The following is a 27,391-nucleotide window of genomic DNA, read 5'->3' on the forward strand; positions in this document are numbered from 1 at the left end:
ATTTATTGACCAATCAGAGCAATTTGACATACAGACCATCCTACAGCAAATTTGTGCTTAACAATTATGAATGTGTTAGATTTGGGAAGAAAATGAGAATCGTGGAAGGTTTGTTTTTGTATTTATATGAAATGTTAACAGGGGAGTTTCTTGAGGATTAAATTCTGGGTGACTGCTATTTTTATTGCTCAATACCCTGCTTTTTGGTGGACCTGTGGATTGAACTTAGAGTTTCAGATATGCCAGGCACAGCACTGCATCACTGAGCCGCGTCCCTTTCTCTGTTTTGTGTTTTTAGATGACCTCAATAAATTGCCCAGGCTGGCCTTGCACTTGCTGTATAGCCTTTCATGTGTAACTTCAGTATAAGAAATAGAAAAGTGGTGGGTTTTGTACTCTTTCGATTGTTTTATCTTTGTTTCTGGATACAGAATATATGTGGGAAGGGTGGGGCTGGAGAGATCCTTTCTCTGTATGTGTTTCTGGGTTCTTATTTGACTGACACCTCAGAAAGGTAAAAGTCTGGGTATTATTTAGGTTAGACATTAGCTCCACTGCACCTCAAGCATGTACGGGCTTCATGTTGAACAGGATAAATAACACTCTCCTTATTAAGATAAAGTGATTTGCTGTTCAAATATGGGTGTATACAGATTTGTGTAAACAGTGGTCCTGGGTAGTAACAATGTATGATATTAAATGTTTATCATTTTGTTACTTGGTTAAAATGTGATTTAAAATTCAAAAATAAAATATGCATGTGGTGGAACTTACAATAGTTTCTTTGTGCAAAACCAGAACAAGGATAATTTGCAAACAGCCTCAGGTGAAATCTAATGGGAAACATTTCAAATGATCTGAACTCTGGGGTGAGAAGAATGTGTCTCAGATAAACCTCTGATCTGAGTTACAGCCTTTTCTACTGCTCTTTTCCTGATTAGCTTTCTTTCTTTAATAAATGGATTGGTGGTAGATGAAATAAGACCCTATTATATTATCTTTAATGTGGATTTTATAAAACACCTGTTTGCAGGTTATTTTGATTTATGAGTCTACAGCAGCCTTTTCTTATTATGAAATGTTAGTATTCTTTTGTAAAGTGTTGTACATAAAGTGAATATTTAGCTGACATGATATGCTTCTAGAAGAGGCATACTTTGAAAGTTGTGCATTTTATTCTTTTTGTCTTAAGTTTCACGCTGAACATTCTTACAGGAGAGCTCCGACCTCCCTGTTGCCCTGCTCTTGGCTCAGCACAAAGACAGATCTACTCAGCTGGAAATGCAGCTAGAGAAGCCCAGATCCACGAAGCCAGTGACCTTTTCCACAGGCATTAAAATGGTAAGCCTTATTTTAATCGCTAATTTGAAAGATAGTTTTCATGGCCATGCTTTTAAATTCTCTAGTAATTTCTACAGTAAAGTGAACAGTTCAGATGTTTAAGAATAGGTATGTTCTAGACCAAATGTCTGGAAATAGGGACACATATAGTATAAGGAAAGTGAAAAGTAGTACTATTCAAAGTATGCAAAACAGTTTTGTTGAGTATGCTTTGTCATGGTGGTGGTGGTGGTGGTGGTGGTGGTGGTGGTGGTGGTGGTGTGTGTTACCAGAGATGGGACCCAGGGATTGTACATGCTAGGCAAGTGCTGTTTCACTGAGTTGCACCCTAGGTCCTGTTGTTCCTATTTCATAAACCTGGAGTTGTAGGTGAACATTCCTTGAAAGAAAAGTACATGAATATGCTTATTTAATATGCTGTTTATCTGCTGGTATGAAATAGAGCAGTGGATTACTTTATACTTCTCTGCAGACAGTTATTTTCTATATAAATATATTTAAAATGTATTAAAGTCATTTATAGTTTCTATATACTCTAAGAATAGAGAGATTTGAATTAAAACATTGTTTAAATTTAGCCATTCAAAAGTAAGAATATGTTTATGAAGTTTTTTGTTGTAGTTTAAGAATTACTAGTTTTTATTTTATATAACTTTTTAAATACATCTATTTGTGTGTGTGTGTGTGTGTGTGTGTGTGTGTGTGTGTGTGTGTGTGTATTCATGCGTGCATGTGTGGAGGTTAGCTTGTAGGAGTTGATTCTCTCCTTCCACCACGGAGGTCCTAGGGATCAAGTTCAGGTCATCAGGCTTGGCAGTAAGTCACTGAATCATCTCACTGGCCTATGACTTATTTACACTTTTTATAGTAATTTTTATGCGCTTTGCATCCAGGGTCTTGAGATGTAGCTATAATAAAATGTATGATTGTCAAATGATTAAGTATATTTTAAAACAGTTTCATTACAATACTATAAAAGTATTGCACATGATGAAATTGTAGCTAAAGATTTGGACTGTGAAGTCAAGTTTGTCCCCTCATCTGTAAAATGGAAATGACAATAAATAGTTCATAAATTACTAAGGATGTTAAAGGAGATAATGTGAGACAAATGGCCAACATTGTGCCTGGCTGGTGGTGAGCTTTCAATAAATGAGGGTAATTGTTATTAGTGATAGCGTGAGTTGATTACATGGATGACTGTTATCATCTATTACATAATAGTTACATTCTGTTGTTATCTATTGAGTTGGAATTCGACATGCATTTAAATGTTGGTGTATGACCATGACCAATTTGCCTACTTTCATTCTTCTCATCTATGAGGTTAAGTCATTTACTTCTCTGTAATATTGTGCTGAGGGCTGAATAATGTGTTCCTTAACTGCTGCTTGACATTTGCATAGTATCTGTAAGTGTGAAATAAAATTAGTGTTCTGCAGTATTCTGTAATATCTTGTTTTCATAACATATAATATATTCTACATATTGTGGAGGCCCACAGAGGTTTCCTAGTGAGATCTGAGCTTGCTTTACCCAGCAGAGCTACATTAGAGGATTGCTTGACCATGTGCATGGTTTCTAGGTGATTGAAAGGGTCTACACTTGGCTGAGCTAGGGGAGGTCTTTTGTTCCACCCCTTGGCCTTCCTATAAAAGGCCCTTTAGAAGAGCCAGGAGGGGATGGTGGCCAGGGATCCAGGCCCTCCAGAGACTATCCTGTGTTTCTATCTGTTTCTCTCCCCTCTGTCCTTCTCTCTAAATCTCTTATTCCCCACTCCTGGAGAGTACCCTGGGGCGAAATGTGGGAGCCTGTCTCCCAGCTGGCCTCCCACAATGCATGTCTAGTATTTATTAATACAGCTGTACAGAATTTTTATGTATTTACCATTTTTCTTAAAATATTTCACTTTAAAATAGAAAGTTCTACCAATTAAAACTTACAGATTTATAGCTGTTGTGAGATGATTTTAGTGTCTAATATGTGTTATAAATTTTATCAAATAGAATTTATTTTATCTAGTTATGTTCTCTGTTATTTTCCTTCTTGTACCACCACTGTCCCAGTATTTCCCGTGAACATTTCTTTATTTAAATTGTCAGTTTGCCTTTCTTCTTTCTTTCCTCTAAAATATCACCTAATAAGCATTCCATAATTCTTGTTTGGAAGCTCGTTTGTTGAATGGATGGGTGGAGAATAGATGAATAGACAGTTGATCAGAATTGTACCAAAGTCCATCTTAAAGAAAATCATTAAAGCTCTTAGTGAATGATATAGACTGTGAATATTTGTCACTTTGACATTGTGGTGAATGAATATTTTTTCATTCTTAAGTTAATTCATATTGCTTTAAAAATATCTAAAGTAGAACGCTGGGGTGATGGTTCATTTGGCAAAGTGCTTGCCACAGAAGCACGAGTTCTAAGTTCAGCTCTCAGAACTCAAGTTTTTTTTTTTTATTAAATAAATTTCGTTTTTATTAAGAGATTTTCTATTCATTTTACATACCAACCATGGATTCGCCTGTCCTCCCTCCTTCCACTCCCAGTCTTCCCCCCAACCCACCCCCATTCCCACCTTCTTCAAGTCAAGGTCGCCTGTGGGGAGTCAGCAGAGCCTGGTACATTCAGTTGAGGCAGGTCCAAGCCCCTCCTCTCTGCACCAAGGCTTCATAAAGTGTCTCACCATAGGCACTAGGCTCCAAAAAGCCAGCTCATGAACTAGGGACAGGTTCCGATCCCACTGCCTGGGGGCCCCCTAAACAGTTCAAGTTAAACAACTGTCTTGTTTATCCAGAGGGCCCAGTCCAGTCAAAGCTAGGCATGGTGGGGTTTGCTTGTGATCCTGGTACTGGGTAGGCGGAAACAAGTGAATTCTTGTGCTTGCTGGACAGCCAGTGTAGCCCAGCCAGTGAGCCACAGACCTAAAATCAAGTTGGATAGCTCTGGAGGAATGATGCCAGAGATTGTCATTCGGTTTCTACATGTGCACGATGCATTCACATCTGTACCCAAACCAAATATCTAATTTAATGTCAAGGAGCCATAGAAGTAGCAGTAATAGAACTGTGTAAATCAGGGCGAGCTGAGAGGGTATAGTACTTGCTGAGCACTCTCAAGCACGATACTGGGCTTAGTAATGCACACCAGCAACCCCAACACTGGAGTATAGCAGGAGGATCAGAAATTCAAGGTCATCCTCGACTCCTTAGTGAGTTTGAGGCCAGCCTGGGCTACATGAGCTCTTATCTCAAAGATGCAACAAAAACCGATGTGTAGAATAGTCTTGCCGTTGGAGTTGCTTCTCTGAGGTGAATTCTAGAGACAGAAGTACACTCATACCAGGGTGTACTGCTTGTGTTGTATTAATCAGTTCTCTAAGGACGTGTGTGAGAACTTGGCAGATTAAGAATCTGCTCTCCCACACAGTGAAAAGCTTAAGAAGATGGGGTGTGCTGCTTTTTGGTTGACATTTGTCATTTTTATCATTATATGAGCCTGAGTATTTCAAAGCTGTTCCTAAGGACATGCAATATTGAGCGGGCAGAAGTTAGTCGGAAGGACTAGTCCAGTCATTTTCTGCCTGAAGTCTAGTGCTTAGATGACACAAAGCAGTCACATACTCAGAAATGTCTCTCTCCCCTGCTGTAAACAGAGCATGAATGGTATGCAAGAATGAACTGCTCAAAAACGTCCAAGTATGGTTCTCATTGGAGACAACACCCTCACTTTAAAACACGCAGACTGTTTCTTCTTACCCTTTGCCCGTGACACAACCTTAGTTAGCAATTAAGTAGCAGTGCCTCTATTGAGTTTTTTCATAATGTGTATAACCAGATTTGACAGTCTAAGCAGAAGCCACAGAACCCATCGTAACTTTCTTCAAGTTCATTGTCCCTACTTGCTAGCTACAGCAACTTGAGTATCCCAGTGACTGTTTCAGAATCGATCTGTTCTTCGCCCATTTTTCATCTTTGCCTTCTAGGCTAGTTGCTATCAGTTGGTCTCTTCTGAGCACCCATGGTCTACTCTCTAAACCTTTTGGGTGGTTCCCCACACGAATAGATAATAATAAATAATGTTGAAAAAAATTGATAACTTTCTTGCTTAATATTTTGTTCTCTCCCCAGTTCACTTAGAATAAAATGCAGAATATTAACCATCCTTCCTTCTTATATATGAGAAAGTGACATTTGAACTGATAAGTTTATGATGGAGAGTTAGCCATTTGAAATTCCTAGTAGAATTAACAGAGTAACAAAAACCTGTGTAAAAAATGGCTGTTATGCAAACAAAAGGTACCAGTAACAGAATATTTCCCCTGCCCTGCTTGTTCATTCTAGTCAATTTTCGGAAACTTTTTTTCAACCTTCACTTTTTGAGACAGCATCTTAAGTAGCCCAAGCTGACCTTGAACTCTTGAGGTAGTGGGAGATGATCTTAAGCCAATCTGTCTCCACCTCCCAGATGTTTTAATTACAGAAGTGAACCACTGCACTGAGCCACACTGAATTTTGGGTTTTTGTTTTTTGAGACAAGGTTTCTCTGTGTATCCTTGGCTGTCCTAGAGCTCACTCTGTAGACCAGGCTGGCCTCGAACTCACAGAGATCCACTTGCCTCTGCCTCCCAAGTGCTGGGATTAAAGGCGTGTGCCACCACTGCCTAGCTACACTGAATTTTTTTGATAGTTCTGTCTAAAGTATCTTTTTTTTTTACCCACATGCCAGTATTTTATACTGTTAAACTCCTTAAATGTTTACTTCTATGTTTAGTATATAAACTTTGCAATCCTAACACTAAGAATAGGACAGGGTTTTATGAAATGTTTTGGGTAAGTGAATGTTACACATTGTGTTGATATTAATGGAGACTAAAGACATGCAAGTACTTTGAAGCCTCTTTGTCTTTATGGAATACCATGCTTGGAATACTCTTTAGTGATTGTGAAAACACTGGCTGTAGTTTATAAGCAGTCATCATATTGGTTTTCACTGAGGGCTTTGAGTGGAAGGCGGCATTGCCCAGCCATTCCTCTGTATTCCAGCGCTTACATCCTTTTGCCTCCTCTTCCGTAGTGCTCCCCGAGTCTTAGTGGGATGGTATAAATGTCTTGTTTATGCCTGAGCACTTGTCTCTCAGCTTTGTGCAGTAGCCACGCGTCTGTCTTCACCACCACTCACTGGAAAGATGAGCCGTTTTATTTTAAGGGCCTTGAATGTCCTTGGATTTTGGTGAAACCAATACCCCACAGATAAAAAGGTACAACTACATTTAAGGTCAGCTTTAAAACTTTTTGAAAGACAATCATTGATTAACAAATGTATTGTACTAAACACAACACGAGGAGGGTTTCTGTCTGTGTACATGTGTTTCTTTGATGAGATTAGGAAATGCAGGCCCAGCTGGCCCAGGAGCACACCTTCTCATGAGATAGGAAGAAGTCTCAATCTCTGTTCATTGTGGACACTTTAGTCAACTCCTTGAGTGTGTGTGGCCATTATGGTAAGACTTGAGTGTTTAACAGGTAGGTAACACCCCCTGGCTTGGGTCAGCAGTGTTGAAGACTCACAGAGATACCAAATACTAAAGAATGGACTCCCTGAGAGCACCATTTCTGAATTCCCATGATGGTTTGCTGGTGGAGATGCGCATTGTTTATCTGACCATTTGTGGGTGGGGAATTGTGCTGAACAGATCTCAATCTCCCTCCCTCCCTCCCTCCCTCCCTCCCTCCCTCCCTCCCTCCCTCCCTCCCTCCCTCCCTCTCTCCCTCTCTCTCTCTCTCTCTCTCTCCCTCTCTCTCTCTCTCTCTCTCTCCCCCTCTCTCTCTCTCTCTCTCTCCCCCTCTCTCCCCCTCCTTCCCTCCTCCCCTTCTCTCTCCCTGTCTGGTAGAAGCTGTGTCTTAGTGTGAATTTGTTTTTTAACCATGTCTAGCATTTACCCAAGGCTCTTAATTCTGTCTCTATAGTGCCCTGATGTTCTGTGTCCCACAGAGTGCTCTCATGTGGGGACACAAGGCAACCTACAGGAGTCGGTTCTTTCTCCACCATGGGAGTTTTGAGGATTGACCTCAGGTCATCAGGGTTGGTGGCAAGCACCTTTACTTGACAAAAGCCTTTGCTTAATGACCCCCAAACATCAAGTTTGATGCACAAATTGATGTATAGTTTTCTTTTTCTTTTCATAACTCTCTTCATCCAGCTACTTTTTCAACTCTGAAAACTGCCTACTTCATGTGTTGAAATGTTGAGGTACCTGCTAGTTACTAGATGATAAATGTCTTGAGGGTAGAAGCTTCTTATTTAACTTAGTTTTCTATAGTCATGAGTCGTAGTACTTAAATAGCATTAAGTATTTATAATCAGTTTTAAACAGCAAATGCAGGTGATATTAATACATCCTTATGTAGTGTAAAGAAAACAGTACTAACTAAGAAGTAGAGTTTAAACTTTGGAGTCATGAGACATGATGGTAAAGGAAAAGGAAGTAGACATTAGAGATGAAATGGGACAAGACCCTGGCCTCCTGTAGCAGATGCGCGTCCGAGGCTCAGGGACTGCTTTCTCTTCTGAGTTTGCTTTCCATCCTGAGTTCTGTTAGCTTGGCATCCTCGCTGGCATCCAGTATTGTGAGTTTAAAATCTATCTTAGCTGTGTTGAGTAGGTACTAGTGACATCGCAATATGGTTCTGGGATTTCCCCAAATTTACTATTTATCATCTCTTTGCACATTTATACATACATACATATACATATACATATATATACACACACATACTTGTTTATGGGTTGCAATATGATTATTTTTAGTAAAATTGCTAATTCAGAACATGTGATATTTCCATTCCTTAAGTATTTATCATTTCTTTGTCTTGGGAACATTCAGAGTCCATTCTACCTACAGTTTTGTTTTTGGCTATAGTTACATGCATGCAGTAGAACATTAGAAATTGTTCCCTCCCCCCATCTTGCCCTGAACCTGTTATCCACCTTTCCCTTCAGTCACTGCTGACCACTCTCTGTGTCTGTGGCATCAGCTACCTAATATCCCTTGTTCCTTTCATGCTGCTGAGAGACAGAATTCCATGTATGTTTACAGCTGCTATTCCATTGTGAGTATATTCCCCATTCTTCTCTTGGTGCACACGGTGGCTGTCATGGCATGGTGAATAGTGCAGCAGGAAACACAGGCTGCTGATACACTCTTGGATGTGCTGATCTCCTTACCTTTGGGGTTTATCCGGTGGTAGAGTTCATTGCTGTCCATTAGTGGTTCTGTGTGTAGAGTTTGGAGGATCTTTCCTGATGTTTGACAGTGGCGGTGCTGGTTCATCCCTCCCCTGCTGTGTGAGGGCTGCCTTCACTGTACCTGCCTAGCCCTGGTCATTTGGTGAGAGCTGCTCTTCTGGGGGACCGGGGGTGGGGGTGAGTGGGGTGGGAGGGGGTGGTGGTGGGGTGGGATGGGGGTGGGGTGGAGGGGTTGGGTGATGCTGACATCTCACCATGGGTTTTACTTGTTGGTTATTTGTATATTTTAAAGAAATATCTGTTTGTATCATCTCCCCATTTCTAATTAGTTTATTTACTGTTGTTGGTTGGTTTTTATTCTATTGGTTCTTTACTTTTTGGGGGTGGGGTGGGGTGGGTGGGGTGCCACCCAGCTCCCAAATAACAGCTTGGGGTTTTGTTTTTTTTAATTGGTTGGTGGGTTTTCGTTTTTGTTTTTGTTTTTGAAACAGGGTTTCCCTGTGCAGCCCTGGCTGTCCTGGAGCTAGCTCTTTAGTCCAGGTTGGCCTCAAGCTCATAGAGCGCTAGGATTGATGTTGGTTTAAAATACATTTTTAAATGCCTTATTTATTTTTATTTATGTGCATTGGTTTTTTTGCCTGTATGTTTGTCAGTGTGAGGGTGTCAGATACCCTGGAGTCAGAGTTACAGACAGTTGTGGGTGCTAGGAACTGAACCTGGGTCCTCTGGAAAAGCAGCCAGTGCTCTTAACAGCTGAGCCATCTCTCCAGCCCCCTAGCTCCTGATAAATACACTGAGGATTATTCTTTCTTATTAATGCCTGGCCTTAGCTTGGCTTATTTCTAGCCAGCTTTTCTTAACTTAAATTATCCCATCTACCTTTTGCCTCTGGGCTGTTACCTTTTCTTACTTCTATAACTTTACTTTCACTCTTACTCCATGGTTGACTTTGTAGCTAGCTGGTTGGCTGGACCCTGGTGTCCTCTCCTTCTTCTCTTGCTTTTCCTTCCTCTTCTTCCCAGATTTCTCCTTCTATTTATTCTCTCTGCCTGCCAGCCCCTCCTATCCTTTCTCCTGCCTCACTATTGGCCATTCAGTTCTTTATTAAACCTTCAGGTGTTTTAGACAAGCAAAGTAACACAGCTTTACAGAGTTAAACAAATGCAACATAAAAGAATGCAACACATCTTTGAATCATTAATTGCCACACAAATGAAACACACCTTTAACTAATATTTTACAACAATCTACTACTGTTTTTCACTGTTGGGTTGAGTTTCTTACATTATGGATATTAATCCCTTGCTGGATGGATAGACTGTATCTTCCATTCTGTATCTGCTGTCAATTTTGTGTTTGGGTTTGTCTTTCTAGTTCCTTACTTGTATTATTAGTTTTGTTGTTGTTGTTTGTTGATTTTTTTTTTTTTTTTTTTTTTTGAGACAAGATTTCTCTTTTTAGTCTTGGCTGTCCTGGAACTTGCTCTGTAGACCAGATTGGCCTGGAACTCAGAGATACACCTGCCTCTGTTTCCCAGTGTTGGGATTAAAGGCATGTGCCACCATGACCAGCTGAATTACTAGTTTTTGAAAAAAGTTTGTTGATTTTTTTTCTGAATTTTTTAATAGGCATTTCTCATCTTGAACTCACTTATTAGTGTGGCTTTTTGCTATATCCCATAGGTGTCTATATGTTGGGTTTTTATTTTCATTTATTTCAAGAAGTTTTAAAATTTCCTTTATTTTTTTCATTGGTCCGTAGTGCTCAGGAGCACATTGCTTAGCTTTGGTGTCTGCCCAGTTTCTGAAGTTACTTTGATAATTTATTTATTAGGGAAGACACATGATGTTTTCATTGCTTAGAATTTGTTGGGACTTGTTTTGTCACCTAATATAAGATCTTTCTTGGAAAATGTTCTATCTGCTGAAGAGAAGAATGTATGTTCTCTAGCTATTGGCTACATGTTTTATAAAAGTTCTCCTGCCACTTGGTTTAGAGTTTCTTTCTGATACCTTCTTATTGATTTTTTTTTTTTTTTTTGGTCTGAAAAATTCTGTCAAATTGGGAAGTTGTGTTTTATTTCTTTATATAATGTTTTTTTCTTCTTTCTCTTCACTTTACTCTGTGATTTTTGTTTTGTTTTGTTTTGTTTTGGTTTGGTTTTTTGAGACAGGCTTTCTCTGTGTAGCCCTGGCTGTCCTGTCCTCTGTAGACCAGGCTGGCCTCAAGTTCACAGAGATCCACCTGCCTCTGTCTCCTGAGTGCTGGGATTAAAGGCGTGTGCCACCACCGCCCAGCTCTTACTCTGTAATTTTAATTGCCCATAAGTTATCTTCCTTAATAGTTGACGCCTTGTTCATTATGTTTTTCTAGCTGTTTCTTGTATTTGCTTTGGGAGCTGCTATTTCTGTGTGCTCAGATTCATTAATTTTTCTTTCCTACTGCCTAATATGCTGTTTACCCACTGTCTGTTTTTCATTTCTTTATCCTTTCTTGTCCCTCCCTTCCTCTCTCTCCCCCTCCCTCCCTTCCTTCTTCTGTTTTGTTTTGTTTTTGTTTGAGATAAGGTCTCTCTACAGAGCCCTGGCTGGACTCAAACTCACGGAGATCTGCCTGCTGCCTCCCCACCCCAGTGCTGGGACTAAAGTATGCACCACTTTATTTTTCATTTCATGAAGTGTATGTTTTTATTTCTGGAATGTTCTGTTTGGGTACTTGCATCTTTCATTTTTCTCCTCATGTTCGTTTTCCACCCTATCTTCTTGCGCATATGGAACATATTTATATTACCTATACTAGCTAGGCATAGTAGCACAGACCTGTCAGCCAGTTCCTCAAGAGGTTGACATGGAGAGTCAGTATGAGTTTGAGGTCTGACTCGGCCACGTGATGAGTCCAGCCAAAGTGAGACCCTTGTCTGAAAACACAAAACCAGACCAACAAATATACATCGTCGTCACTAATATCCATCAAGTATACATCATCATCACTAATATCCCTTTCTGACATTTCACCACCTGTGTTAGTTCTAGGTTTGCGTTTATCAGCTGTTTGGGTTGTTGTTTTCTTTCTTTTCTCCTGGGGCAAGGTGGTATTTATGCCCTGGAAGTCTCTTTATCTCACAACTGTGATAGTTTTTAGTGGTTGGTCATAGACTTACTGTCACATCTGTTCCTGTGTATTTCATGTTTTAGAGAGAGTTTTCAAGGAATTATTTTAGATTTCATTTTCAGCTCTTTAGTCCTAGGATACGTGTGGCTTCTACTTGTTAATATTCTTATAAAGATTTCTGTGTCTATCTTCATGAGAGATGCTGCATTGATCTGCTGTTTCCTTTGCTGTGAAAACCATTGTCTTGCTTTGGTGTAGTGCCTTTACCAGGATGCCTGTCATGTTTTGTCAAGTATTTTGCTTTTCTTGAAAGTAAAATCTCTTTATTTTAAAGGAGTGTGTGTAAAATACTGTCCTTCTTAGTTACATTCTTTGTAGGGTTCTCCAGTGAAATCATCGAATTCTAATTTATTTGTTTATATGCAGTTGATAAAACCTAATTTAAAAAAATAGATTTAAGCTATTCAGATATATCATATTTTTATTTTTAAAGAATCTGAAGATTTTACTTAAAATATCCTATTTGTTGACATAAAGTTGTTACACTATCTCCTCAAAATTCTCTTAATGCAACTATAAGAGTTATAGTGATAAAATTTCTAAATCTTCTCTTTGAATTTTGCTGGCAAGATGGATATTAATATTAACGTGTGTGTGTGTGTGTGTGTGTGTGTGTGTGTGTGTGTGTGTGAGAGAGAGAGAGAGAGAGAGAGAGTGTGTTACTTCCTCTAGCCCAAGCTGGCCCTAAATTCAACTTTGATCTTCCTGCCTTAGCCTTTCAAGTGCTAGATCACATGTGAGCCACTCTGTCTGGCTCTTCCTCCATTTAATATTAATGAAGTGCCAAAGATACATAGATGATTTGATCCACTGTTGCTCTGTGCTGTTCTTCTGTCCTGAGTGCTGACATTGTGGAGTTTGTTTGTTTGCTTATTTTGTTCTGTGAGACACATGTCATGTTGTAGCCCAGGCTGGCCTGGAACTCACAGTGTAGCCCCAGCTTGACTAACATTTTATGGCCATCTTCCTTCCATCTTCCTTCTGAGGGTTGAGATTGCAGGTGAAGGCTGCCAGTCTCCTCTCTGAGTGCCATTATTGTCACATATATCTTGCTCTTAAAGGAGCAGTTACAGAATTTTATAAATTTTTTCATCTAGTGATTTATATTTAATCTATTTAATTTAATCTATTTAGTATCCTTTACAATAAGTTTTTTTTTGCTTAGTATTCTTTGTAATGATGGTCAGTTGTCATTTCCTTTTAGCTTTTTGGATTTTTTTAAATTTTGCTAATTCCTCAGTCATTGTTTAATCCAAGCCATCATAATCATAACCCTCTGCATTTACACAGCCCTTACTCAGACTAGACAAATATTCTGCCACTGAATTTCAATCCTAGCGCTCTAGGAATGTTTTCATTTTGCCTAGTTTGAGATATGGTTTAGTTGGGTGAAAAAAAATGCATGGTTTTTAGTGTGGTGACACATGTCTGGAATCCCAGCACTTGGAGGTAGATCGAGGCAGGAGGATCAGAAGTTTAAGGTCATTCTCAGCAACCTAGTGAACTCAGGGCCAGCCTGGGCTATATAAGACCCTGTCTCCACTATATATATACATATATACATATATAGTGTTTTTTCTTTCACTGATTTGGAGATCCTGTACTACCTTCTAGCTTTAATGGGTTCTAATGAGAATTCAGTTGTTGATTTTACTGGTATTTTCTTGTTAGTAATGAATCATTTTAGCTTTGCTATTTTTCAACATTTTTTAAAAAAATCTTTCTACAGTCCAGGTTTCTAATTTTATTTCCCATTTTATATTTCTAGCATATATGTAAATTCAGCTTGCTAAAGTATTTTAAAGTGTTTTATGTGTATGAGTGTTTGCATGTATGTATGTCATTGCATGCATGTATGTATGGGCATTCCTAGTTCCTGAGGAAGCTAGAAGAAGGGATCAGATCCCCTGGAACTGGACTTGGAGATGGTTGTTGTTTAACCACTCTAGTTGAGGGCATGGACCTGGGAGAACAGGGCCTAAAAATGAGGCGGACTAAAGTCTTACACAATAGCCAACTTTATTCAGAGCACCAGACAATTTATACTCTGAGGGTTAAGAAGAGTCACCTGAGTAAAGCATACAATCACAAGGACAAGCCACGTGTGGCAAAACCATGCTTTTCCGTAGAGGCCTATGAACAAATAACAATTGCCAACTGTAATGAATAGTCTGGAGTGAACTCACTCCTATACTGTACATGGGAAGAACTCAAAGCACATTCCAAGAACAACCCATGTTATGGAGGCACAGGTTCCAAGACACTTGTTGTTTACTTGGAGTTTTCTCACAAGGTCTCAGAAATCTCCTCATAGAGCTTCATTCATGGACCATGTTCCAACAGTTGTGAGCCACCATGTGGGCTGAGAACAGAACCTGTTTCTTCTGGAAAAGCGACCAGTACTCTTAACCACTGAGCCATCTCTCCAGCCCCACCAGTTCATTATATATTTTTTTATGTGTGCATGCTCTTGAGGCGCATCTGTAGCCCTACTAGGGCTTCAGTTTTTATAGTTTTGTCATGTGTTTGAGGCTTCAGTACAAACAGGAATTTAAAAGTTTCATTATATTTACACTTGGAACCTAAATTCATCTTATTTGATTGCCTTTTCCCTCAAGCTTTCATAGCCATGCAATTCAGTAATATCTCTTTGAGGAGGGACAACTTCAACATCTTTACTAGTGAGAAATGGAAATACTACGTCAAGTTCTTGTCTTAGCACATGGTGTTTTAGTTCGTATTGTGAAAGCATTTTGTACTATTGCTTTAATTCTCTTTCTCCTGCCTTACAGGATTTTGAAGTCATGGAGTCATTTTCTATATATATGTCAGATAAAAATAAAGCTTATCATCACCAAGTATAAAATGTATAAAAATAAGGTTGATAATGATCAGAAGTATTAGCTTTTCTTAAAGATCTGTATGATCTTGATTAAACATTTTTTAAATAAACACTGAATGAAAACATTTGAATACAAGTAAGAGATACTTACACAATGTATTATGATTGCATTAGGAAATGCATATTCCTTCAGGTGTTTATGTCAATAACCATTTCACTGGACTATATCATTGCCATGTGATGTCTAGAACTCCAGTTCCCAGCTGGAGATCTGATTCGCTGCCTTCAGCCTTTAAAGTGTTACTATGAACAATAGGCAGGAAAGGCAAGAAGGGTGACAGATGGCAGGGAAATAAAACAATAAATTTCTACAGCCTTGTTTGGTTTGGCTAGTTCTTGTCCTAAGCACATGGAAATACTTTGCACGTTTGAGAATTGTGAGCTGCTCATGTGCTGTTCTGGAGCAGCACTAAATCATTGGTGTAACAGAAACACAATCAGATTATTCTGTTTCGACTTTTCATTTCCGGGGCTTCTTTTGTCATAAGAAAATACATTTTTTCTTTCAAATCATAATTTTGATAATATATTTGGAGCATCAAAAGCATGAATTTAAATTGGGTGGTGCAGTTAATATAAATAAATGGCAGTTTTATTAACATTTCCTTGTTATCCATGGCCTTTTATAAAAAATAGATGTTGTTAATGGGAGACTTAAAACATAGACCTGAAGTCACTGTAGTGAGGTGTTTGCAACTGCCTGTGCTCCTAGATTCCTTGTATATTAATTGTGTTAATAAATTTTAAGACTAAAGAGCGTGTTCTAGTGTTGAATACATTTCCACGTATATATGCAATATGGGTATTATTAATCAATCTCCCTTTGTTACTGATACATTCACTAAGCACAAGATATGGTGAAAGTATGAGACATCAGATTATTTGTTTATTACATAGTGATTTACTTTAGCAGAGTGCCTCTTGTGTTGAACATGTGACGTTTGAGAGAGACCAGTGAACACTTGATCCAGGAAGTACCATCTCTCCTTGAACAACTATATTATGTATGGTAGTAGGTCCTGCATAGCTGTGCCACACACACTTTTTAATGAATATAATTGGAATTGACAAGGATCTGTATGTTGTGGAATATTATTTTAAGATGTGTTACATTTGTTTATACTGTGGAACATTTTTTAATGATGCAAAAATGTGTTGCATTCTTTTCTGTTGCATTTATTTAACTCCGTGAAGCTGTGCTACTTTGCCTGTCTAAAACACCTGATGGTCTAATAAAGAGCTGAATGGCCAATAGTGAGACAGGAGAAAGGATAGACGGAGATGACAGGTAGAAAGAATAAATAGAAGAAGAAATCTGGGAGAAGCAAGATCAAGCAACAAGAAAAGGAGGAGAGGAGGGCACCAGGGACCAGTCACCCAGCTACACAGCAAGACAAGGAATAAGAAGTAATGAGAGGTATACAGAAGCAAGAAAAGGGAAAAGCCCAGAGGCAAAAGGTAGACAGGTTAATGTAAGAAAACCTGGCTAGCAACAAGCCAAGCTAAGGCTGGGCATTTGTAAGTAATAATAAGACTCCATGTATGATTTATTTGGGAGCTGGTTGGTGGGTTCCCAAAGAGTAAAGAGTAGCAAACAACCAACAACATCTGTAAAGTGATATTTTTAATTTCCATATTACTAATTTTAGTTCAGAGATTATAGGCATAGATATAATTACAATTTCTGGTACAAGGCCTGTGTTCTTTGAAATGGCAAGTGGTATTGTACACTTTTTCTTGGCTATTTCACATTCTAGAAAAGTTCCACTACCCTTTTCTAAAAGGTTATCCACCTAGTTCCTTGTGTCTTACATAGCAGTGAGTTGTACCTTTCTTACAGGGGCATTTGAGTTGAGAGAGGGAAGTAGTGGAGAGTAATTATGGTCTTCTTTTATTCTATCTTAATGGTACAAGCAAGAGAACCTCATCCCCCATTTATAGAAAATAGAGTTGCGATGGCCATAAGGACTTAAGTGTCACATTGAATGGATTCAGATTCTGGTCCTGTGAGTTAATGCCTGTGGGACTTGGACAGATAACCTTGGTCATCTTTAGAATATACATTGCAATGTCATATTTACAGGACTAAAATAAGGTAGTGAAGTGCTCAGAGAGGATCATTTGAATAGTCTTAGATGTTAATTACAAGGTAAACTGTTTCCCACATTTAACTGTTTTTACATAAAGATTAACTTTTTCAAAACTTACAACAAAGATATCAAAGCAGAGTGATTAGGTGAATAACCCCATGCATAAGATCAATCTTACACTTGAATATGGTAGGCCTTTTTGGTGTTTGGGCATAGGCATACCGCAGAAGGATGTCATCAGGTCAGATGCACCTGACACCCTGTTACTGGAGAACCATGCTGATTATATTGCCTCTTGTGACTCAAAGAAAGATGATTATGAATACATGAATGTATTTGGGAATGAGTGGTATCTAGGGCTTGACAGCGATGTATCTCATGGGGCAGCTTCATCTCATGAACAGAGAGGAAATACTGGCCTTTATCAAGTCATGTCAACATGAGTGTTTGTGTGTGTGTGTGGGGTAAGCATTGGACACGATCCTCATCTGCATGCTCTTAGTGTTGTCCAGATTCTGACTCTATATGATAGTGTTACTGTTACTGCCATAAATAAAGTGGAATGTGTTCAAAGTCTACAGAAAGAAAACAGTTCTTTTGCTGGAGATATTTGAGGAGAAATGGATAGAAGATTCTCATTTTCTGTGGTGGCAACTTTGGCTCTCTTGGGCAAACTTGACGCTATCAATGTGAGAAAGAAAGGTGATTGACTTTGTTTTGTTCTATATGAACTTTGATAATGGACTTGGGAGTGGACTGGGCTCTGACTCTCATGCTGGACAGATTAATGTTGCCCAGGATTCCTGGTGATAACTAGTCAGTTGTACCAAGTGAATTTTGATTTATTTGGTTGGTGGTTTTATGAATGACAGTTGACCTCAGGTGGACTCAATGGAAGACTGGAGAAGTTACCAGCTGTATGCTATTGGTGGTGGGTTTTGGCCTTCCTAAAGATAACTGGAAGCTTCATTAGATTGGTAGAGAAAGGCTGAGCAGTTTCATGTTAGTGTCTCATGGTGAAGAGATTGGAGGTTTTGCAGACAGGCCAGGAGGTGTGGTGGATCCTCTTCATACCGTATTTGGCTTTGCTGTATTGGAGGATTAAAGCTGTTATACTGTCTTTTGAGTGCCCAAAGAAGTGTTTCAGAGGCTAATAGTATAAACCTCTGAGCTAGATTCAAAGATGGGACAGATGCTTAGTGTATGCTGCTGTAATCCGAATATTGCTGTATTTGAAGTGCTTATCAAACCTAGAGGTGATTCCTGTTAATATTTTGTATATCATGCTAACTTAGTGATAAAGTCTGTAATTATGCATATTGTAAAAACCTATTTAGATCTTCTGCAGTGTTCTGGTCTGTACTTGAAGTTTGTTTCCGATGTCTCCATAACAGTAAACTTAAGAGCTAGTGCTTCACTGAGGCCTCCCCATGTCCTGTTGACCTGTAATAATGTGGTGGAAAATGACTTTTGCTAACAGAGTGCCAACTGGTACAAGTTAGAATCATGATTTAAGTAAAAGATGTACAAAATTAAAAAACAAATACAAAAACACCAAAACTTGGATACAGAATCTGCCAGAATTTTCAGCCTTTTAGAGAGATGAGGGGAAGGAGAACCATTTGCTCTAAGTTGTAAATGGGCTAACTGTAAATGTCAGTCTTTTATAAACTATTAATGAGTTTATAAGTCATTAAAAAGATGGTATAAATAATAATCACATTTTATAGATAATTAGAATTCTAAGAGTAATTTTCTTCCTTTTTAATATTTTGTGGGACTTTCTGTTAAGCAGATATGGTCTGGTTAAAAGCATAATGAGACAGACATTGGTCTGGTAGTTCATTGGAATTGCTGGAAACAAAAACATGAATCAAACTATGTCGAAGCGTCGCATGAACTCGGGCTTCAGAAGCAGCCTCGGTTCACTATAGTTCAAGAAGCTGTATAAGCACTTACTCTCTTGTCCTTTGTGTGACAGTGGTGAGGGGTGCCAGTGCAGGGACACATGTGTCTGTCGTAAAAGTCACGTCTCACGAGACAGGAAGTCTAGGTCCGCTCTTGTGAGACACTGTGGTTTACGCCTTCACCAGATATGGAGAGAAGTTTGTCTGTGCCACGTACTTTTTTATCTCTGACTGTTGAGGGGATTTTGTTTGGTTTTGTAGACTGGTGTTTTCAATTGCTAGGCGCTGTGGTGTAAGTTTGTTTGGAGACCTAGAGGGACAGTCTATAGACTGTTTTGGTGCTTTATTGGTAGGTTGTGAGCATTTAGCCAAGCACAAGGATATTGAAGAGAGAATCAGAAATCGAGACATTAGTAAGATTGGGGACAATCTTTCCTAGCCTGACTAGATTTGGGAGTCCCTGAGTGTCCTTATTTGTAGGCCCGAGTTAACCCTGGGTTTCTGTACTCTTCCAAGCCTCCTCACAGGGTATCTGGTCATGCTCTAAGTCACTGTGAGGAAATGCTCATGCTCCGTGTTTGTCTTTTCCTTTTTAATAGGAAATTATAAGGATGAAAAGTAGAAAGATAATCTCTGTTGACAATTAAAATGCACAAATATTAAGCAAGACATAAAATAAATTAACAATCATTCATCTGTTTAAAAACAACTACTTTGTTTACACTGGACGGTGATGGCGCATGCCTTTAATCCCAGCACTCGGGAGGCAGAGCCAGGTGGATCTCTGTGAGTTCAAGGCCAGCCTGGTCTACAGAGTGAGGTCCAGGAAAGGCGCAAAGCTACACAGAGAAACCTTGTCTGGAAAAAACCAAAAAATTATTTTACAAATGCCTTTTTAAAAACAATAATGAAATAACAAAATCCATATTTTTTTAAAGTAAACCATACAATTGGATTTCTTCCTCTAATACCTTACTGAAGTCAGAAAGTTTTTATTATGGTAGATTCAGGTTGTGGCTCAAGATCAGGGAGCAGAATAGAATTCATAGTGGCAGGAGAGGGTGTTTCTTTTTGGGATTTAGTAGTATCTTCTTGTGGAGACATAGAGTACCTGGGAAAGGCACTAGATGCTAGATGGGAATACAAAGGGACAAAGGGCCAAATGAAAAAAAATCTTAAGGTGAATTTCAAAGCTTTGCCTAAGGGCCAACTACATGCCCAGGAATGAGAGAGTAAAGTTTTCTTTGATTTCCTCCTATATTGTTCCCAGAGCCTGACTAAATTAAAGATAATTAATGTGCTTTCTATGTTGTCAGTCTGCGATTGCACTGTCGTCAATAATGCTCTTTCTACAGGAAGATGTTTTGAGTTGTCATTTAATTATAAACAGATTCCTTTCCTCCCCACCCTGTTTTTTGCCTTTTTTGGGAGGAGGGATGATAGAATTTTGCTGTGTTGCCCAGACTGTCTAGGAGCTCAGTGTGAAGTCCAGGCTGGCTTTGAACTGTTGATCCTCTCACCTCATCTCCACACTGAAGCTTCTATAAGCCTGCTACACCGTGTCAGGCTACAAGCAGAGTCTGTCAGGGTTTCATTTGATGTGTTGATGGTTGCCTGTTGTGGGATATTGAATGACATGGAGGTGGTAGGAAGGATCCTCCTCCTCCTTCTCATGATGTAGACGATGCAGCAGTGATAATAAAGGGCATTTTCTAGGCACGTTGACACTGCTGAATCATATTTTGATTTCTTAAATATTTTTATAAGCAAACTGATACTTAGAAAAAAAATCCCTGTTCATCTTTGTTCACAGCATATAGTTCAAGATAAAGGATGACCCCTCTCCCATCTCTGTCTCTGTGCCTCTGCCTCTGTCTGTCTGTCTGTCCCTGTTTCTCTGCCTCTGTCTCTCCCACTCTCTGTCTCTCTCCCTCCTTCTTTCTCTATCTCCCTCTCTCTCTCTCTCTCTCTGTGTCTCTCTCTCTGTCTCCCCCTCCCCCTCCCTCCCTCTCTCTCTCTCCCTTCTCTCTCTGTGTTCCGGTACATTCACACACACGTGTACTTGTGGAGGTCAGAGGTAGGACTCAGACATCTTCCTCTCTTCCTCTCCACCTCAGTTTTTGAGAGTCTGTCACTGAGATGCTTTCAGAAGACAACGAGTGGTGTAAGATTAAAACCAATAGCAAAACAAACCTTACTTTCTTAAAGTACAGTTCCATAAGCATAGGTTTTTATTAGTGATTTTGCTTTTACCTTGTTAAAGACAGCAAGGGATGTAATTATTCTAAGATCCGAATTAAAAGTAGTACTGTTTCTGAATACACGCTAACAGACTAATTTTTACAACTTTTGGTATATAAGCTTTATGTGCTAGCTTTTTCCCAGTGCAAAGTGAATCTTACTATGCCCTGCAATTAGTGACAAATAAGAAACTTTGTAATTAAGAGATGATCTGTTTATTTAAGAGCTTTCAAAGGTTGTCAAAGATTGTACTGGGCTATATGTGAAGAATTAATGTTGTGAAATAATGCCCCTCAGTTCCCCTTGTATAATAAATCTCAGCTGTGTGTTCTGCGCAAGGGCTCATTGCCAAAAAGAACAGGTTCAACTTGTCTGTGAGGATTTGCACCACAGCAAAGCGTACAACTGCTTTGGGGAGGTCACAGTGGAGGTCACAGGTTTGTGCAGCGGAATAAAAGTAGCTTAGAAACACTGTAGAACCCAGTGTTGCTGGCTGTTTAAGAATCAGTGTTAACATCAAGCATTAAAAGCATAGTTAGATCATAAAAGTAAACACCAAATACAGTTCTCAGTGTGTTCCCAAATGAGTTTAAAGGAACTTCATCAGCACCTTGTACAAGAATACTTTTAAAAATTTTCAGAGTAATTTTATCCTAATTTCCCTGATGCAGACAAATTGCTTTATTTGGTGGTTCTGAATGTGTAAAGTCACAGTGTGTGGGGGTAGGAGTTTCTTATGGTTGTGGGCAGGGGAGTGTGGATGAGTTCCAGTGCGAGGTCAGATATTATGAAGGTGTATGTCTGCATTAAATCCTGTTTCTCTGATCTTAATATGATCAGTGGGGCCAAAATTTAACAACAGCATGCTCGCTTGCTCTATCTACCTACCTACCTACCTACCTACCTACCCTCTATCTATTGTCTGTGGAGAGATGGTAAGAGCCAGGAAGCTTTGGTTTGACCTAAGGATTCCAAAAAACCATAGAAGAAAATAAGTAGATGCAGAACCTACCTGAGCTGTGTTTTGCCTAAAGCTCTATCTGATTCCTGTCTCTTGTTTTGGTAACCATGTTTGTTTGCAGGGGTGATACTGCAGAGCAGCAGGCCGCGGTTGCTGTGGGTGGGAGATGAAGTGGTAATCTGGAGAATGTGCCTCAGCAAAGGCAGCTGACTGGCAACAGCACCTGTCCGAGCAACTGCTCCTGTGGTAGGACTTAGCAGCGTTAAATACAAAGCTGCAAACCCGAGAGAGGCTTGAAAGTTAGCTTCTTCCCGGCCCTCTCGGTTACTGTTTTACTAGGTGTACCTCTCTTCACGGTACCTTTTTTTTTTTTTTTTTTTTTAATAAAAGGAAGACTATAGAATCAAATTAGTTTTTATCCCCCTGAATTAAAACAAAAAGAAAAAAAAAATACCTAGAGCAGACTATGCAACAGTCTAGATGCTTTCGCGTATGTGGGACCAGCACGTCTACTGAGTGATACGTGTGTTCTCGGATGTAAAGTCTAAAGGGCTGTGGCTGCTCTGTGCTGCTCTGTGCTGTTCTTCTGGTCCATAGAGTGGGCATGCAGCACTGTCAAAGGCACAGTGAAATGCAGCGGAAAGAACTGCTTAGCTTAGGGGCTCCTGGAAGGGAGTTATGTCAACATTGCTAAAAATTATTCCTTTTAGGTGAAATAGTCTTCCTGATCATGTTTCAGAGTGTATACAATTTATAATGGTAAGAAAACAAGCCCTCAATTTGTGTGTTATTTGAAGAAGAAGTTGTTTTTTTCTTATTAAAAGACTGAACATCTAAGAAAACATATATAAAAATTAGACTTCATATCTAAGGACAAATGCAGTTTGCCTAAGTCCAAGTGTTTTTCAGAAATGGATTGTAAATATTTTCTGCAAATGACATTTTAGCAAACTAATATAACTTTCATTCAAAAAGAACCTATATATTGATATATAAATAAGTACTTACACTTTATGATGAATGGCTATAAATTCATGTTATTGCATTTAGTTTGTTCATGTTGATAAATACTTGAAAGTAGGGTCACAGCATCACAATGCCTACCATTTCTTAAATATTTGCTACATGAATTAAAATATTCCTATAATAGGTCAGTGCTTGGTACCTCTGGCAATGGACTGTTTAAAACTTGGGTAGGAGGTCTGTGGAGATGGCTCATCAGTTAAGAGCACTGGCTGCTCTTATAGAGGACCTGGGTTCAGTTCCTAGCACCTACATGGTGGCTTGTAACTATCTGTATCCTTCAGTTCCAGAGGATCCAACACTCTCTCCTGGCCTCCATGGCCACTAGACATACACACAGTGCACATTGAAACCAAACCAAACAAACAAAAAAAAACCTTAAAGAATAACAACAACAACAACAAAAACCAGCTAGACGGTGGAGGCACACACCTTTAATCCCAGCACTTGGGAGGCAGAGGTAGGTGGATCTCTGTGAGTTCGAGGCCAGCCTGGTCTACAGAGCGAGATCCAGGACAGGCACCAAAACTACACAGAGAAACGCTGTCTCGAAAAAACCAAAAAACCAAAACCAAAACCAAACCAAACCAAAACAAAAAAACAAAAACCCTCAAATGGATGGGGTATTAGTTATTTGTTTGGCTGCCATGATATGACACGTAACCCAAGAAATTTTTACAGTGGTTATTCATTCTGTAGTTCAAAGACCTCAACTAAACCAAGAGATTTACCATACACTATTTGGGAGGGTGAGGTAGAGGATTGGAGGGGCCATGATAAAACACCTGTCCATTCCTGAAATAAACATTCCCAGTATGTACCAAGCTCTGTATAGCTTTGTGTTATGTTTTCACTGAAATAGGGTTTTGTTTTGCTTACATAATAATGGAACATTTAGATAACTTTACATAAACCAAATTTATATTTTATTGTGATAAAAAATGTAGATATATGTGTAAGTTATCATTATCATTGGTTAATTACTAGTTCATTTTTGGTACCAAGGTAAGAATTCTTTCTTAACAATTACCTTTTTTTTTTTTTTTTTTTTTTTTCCGAGACAGGGTTTCTCTGTGTAGCTTTGCGCCTTTCCTGGAACTCACTTGGTAGCCCAGGCTGGCCTCGAACTCACAGAGATACTCCTGGCTCTGCCTCCCGAGTGCTGGGATTAAAGGAACAATTACTTTTATAGGGACTTAAAACAAATCAGTTAAAATGTTGTATGCTTAGAAAGCTGATTTTGGAATTTCTGGCAAACTGTTTTTCTTACAATCAACAGTCATTTTTAAGGAAACAAGTTTTGTCTCACCAGATAGTCTCCCTTGATGTTTTTCTTTTCTGGTCTTTTTATAGAAACAAACATGATTTGCCGGACGCTATGTCCTCTTGGCAACAAATTAGAGTCCAGCAGCAAGACAAGCATTGGAGAAAGAATTAAAAACAGTTCTCTCAACACTGTTGTTTGTCAATGCCCAAGGAAAAACAAACCTAAAATAACAAAAACAAACAAATAAATTCCTTGGGTTTTATCCTCCCTCCCTCCCTTCCTTCCTCCCCCATCCCCTTTGAGACAAAGTCTTCTGTGTAGCCTGGACCTCCATAGTGCCAGGCTTACTGTGTGTGACCCCCCTACCGACTTCTGGAATGCTTAGATTATAGGTGGGCACCATCTAACCTTTTCACTTTTGAGTAAGTTGCTTTTTATTTTTGAAACTCTTTGCAGTAGTTTATCTTGGTATACCAACAAATGTCTAAAAGTAGAGTTGAAATATTACTACAGAACTTCTATGTAGTATTTGAACACTAGATGATGAGTTTTGAGAGTAGACATTGCAAATGAATTTGTATGACAAAGTACTTCCCCTATAGCAGGCGGATTGTAATGATGTTTCAGAGCTAATGTGCTAGAAACACTTTTTAAAAGTCTTGTCTTGGCCAAGAGAATATAATATAGCTCTTTAGGATAGGACCATTCGATCGTTAACAGTGAACAAGGCTTAAGCTCAGCTTGAGAAGTTAGAAATTCTTTGATGGTTTGTAGCAAATTTACAAAATATGAGCATTCTGATGAGCTAGAAAACCAGATGCTTTCTTAGTGTGTGCAGCATGAGGCTTTTTTTTTTTTTTTTTTTTTTTTTTACTTTGCAAATACATTTTGAGAAGGAATTTTTCTGGGTTGGTGACAAACATGTTTTGAAGGATAAAGAGGAATTATAAAGGCTGATTCTAGGAATATCATTATTAGAATGCTTTAGAAGTAATATTTTTGAAGTTATAGTCTACCCATTTTAAAACATTTATCTTGTTTGATGATTTTAGTAGAGAATTGGGAAATATAGAAATGAGTGCTTGTTTTTTCCATTTGGGTGTTTCTTTAATATATATGAATCAGACATCTATTAAATTGGAGGAAAATCCTGTTTATTTTTGTGATACATGGACAGGCAGTGGCTTAGTTCTGCTTAGTGGTCGTGGGTTCCTAACAGACCACCTTGCTCTCCCAGTCTTCCCCAACCGTATTATAGGCAATGTAAGGGAGACATAGGGAACTGCGTTGTTTTCCCTCGGTTCATTCGACTCCAGGGGCAGCACCAGCATGGTGCATGGTTCCCTTCTAGCCTTCAGACCTCCACCCTGCATTCGTCCTCTGACAGTTACTGTCAATTTTGAAAAATAATGGGAAAAAGTCATTTCTGTGTGCCTGTCAGGGACGGGGGATGAACTGTACCCACAACGAAATGATGTTTTACCAGGAAGTTATTACCATGCAGCTGTCTCAGTGATGACAGGCTGACATCACCCTGGAGTGACCGGAACAGCAAAGTACAGAAATTACTCTGCTTGTTCCTAAAATAAAGTGAAAATACCTGAGCTACCACAGAAATGTGACTCTAAATAAGCGATTTGTAGATAGTGCCAGGCACATTCTTTCAGTTCGCTTGCTTCTTAAAACATTAAAAAATCCATACCAACACATGTACGCATATACACATGCACACATGTTTAATTTATTAGCGCATTTACCAAAATAGAAAGGACAGAAATACCATATTTGATTTTCTCGCAGACTTCCTGTAGATCCTGGCTCTGGAAGTCGCCCTGGAACTGAGGTGACAGTGCCACAGAAGTGAACGGTTCACAGAAGTGAACGGTTCACAGAAGTGGACGGTTCTGGGTCCCAGCTTCAGTAGCAGTGCAGTGAACTATGCAGAATTTGATAAATTTACCATTGAGGAGGAGCTTGTTCTTGGAAACCCCCATTGCCCTTGTTCCTTCTGTGTTATGTAAATGGCGTAAAGAAATACAAGTAGAGACAGTTTCTTTATGATTTGCTGAAATAAAAACTCTGCAAGGCAGAAGCTGAATTGCGCGCGCGCGCGCACACACACACACACACACACACACACACATTTGTTATATGTATATGTGATGTCCATGAATGGTTGTGTGGGGGCATATGTGTGCCTGCACACATGTACATGTGTGTAAAGGTGTGCAGTTGATGTCGATCATCTTCCTTGATTACTCTCTACCTCACGCATTAGTCAAGGCTCTCAGTTGAACCTGGAGACCAGGAATCTCCTGCCTCTGCCCCCCCTCCCCCTTGCTAGGATTACCTGTGGACCACCTGACTCACCTTGCATCCCTGTGGGTGCTAGGGAGCCATACTCTAGTCCTGACACTTGCACACCTGGGTTCTGAGCTGGACCTCACAGGAGGAATGGATTCAGGCCAGGAAGGATACATTATATTGTTGAGTATATGGTTTGTATCCATCTACCCATCTCTCCCAAGAGGAGTGATTAAACACCCACTTACAGTTGCATGGTTGTCTGTGGCTCTTCTCACTAAATTATATTTATTATATGGCAACAATAATACAAATCGAAAGGGTCTTAGTTTTGTGCTTTTTTTGAAGGCCAATAGAATGTACCTGATTACTTAATTTTTTTAAACTAATATTTTTGTGATTTTGTTAATTTTAAAATTATGTCTGTGTGTACATATGAACATGTGTGCAGGTGATTGCAGGTGCCCTGAGAGGTCAGAGGTGACAGATCTTATGGAGCTGAAGTTGGTAGGCTGTTGAGAACTTTCTGCTTTAAACTCTTAAAAAGTAAAATTTTATTTGCTATAACTTACTTAAATTTTATTATTTAATGATTTTTAATTGGTTTACAGAAGGTTTACAGAGTGTCACGACAATTTCTGTAAGTCACATTTAGGGTATTTTCATTACTTTAAGAAGGTAACTTAGACTCGTTTGGAGTCACAGCACATTCAGTGCTCCTGTAACAATCACCAATGTGCATTTTGTCTCTGCAGTTTTGTCCTTTCTGGACATTTCATGTACATAAAAGCTATCATAATATGCTGTCTTGCAGTTCATCCATGTTGTAGTACATATCAAAGCTTCATTACTTACTATTCCTCTGCATTTTATATGAATGAATTCATATTATGTGACTATACTCCATTCTGTTCATTCATGAGTTGATGGGGTCATT

The 27,391-nt window shown here is 39.1% G+C and overlaps 1 protein-coding gene across 1 annotated transcript in view; it reads left to right on the forward strand.

The window, feature by feature from the left end:
• Mnat1 (MNAT1 component of CDK activating kinase) overlaps positions 1–27,391 on the forward strand; it is a 167,961-nt gene that overhangs the window by 76,622 nt on the left and 63,948 nt on the right. The window contains exon 6 of the mRNA XM_059279473.1: positions 1,216–1,341. Coding sequence (XP_059135456.1) covers positions 1,216–1,341 — 126 coding nt within the window. The remainder of the gene's footprint in view (positions 1–1,215; positions 1,342–27,391) is intronic.

This window comes from Peromyscus eremicus, chromosome 14 (assembly GCF_949786415.1).
Source record: "Peromyscus eremicus chromosome 14, PerEre_H2_v1, whole genome shotgun sequence".
Classification (NCBI taxonomy): Eukaryota; Metazoa; Chordata; class Mammalia; order Rodentia; family Cricetidae; genus Peromyscus; species Peromyscus eremicus.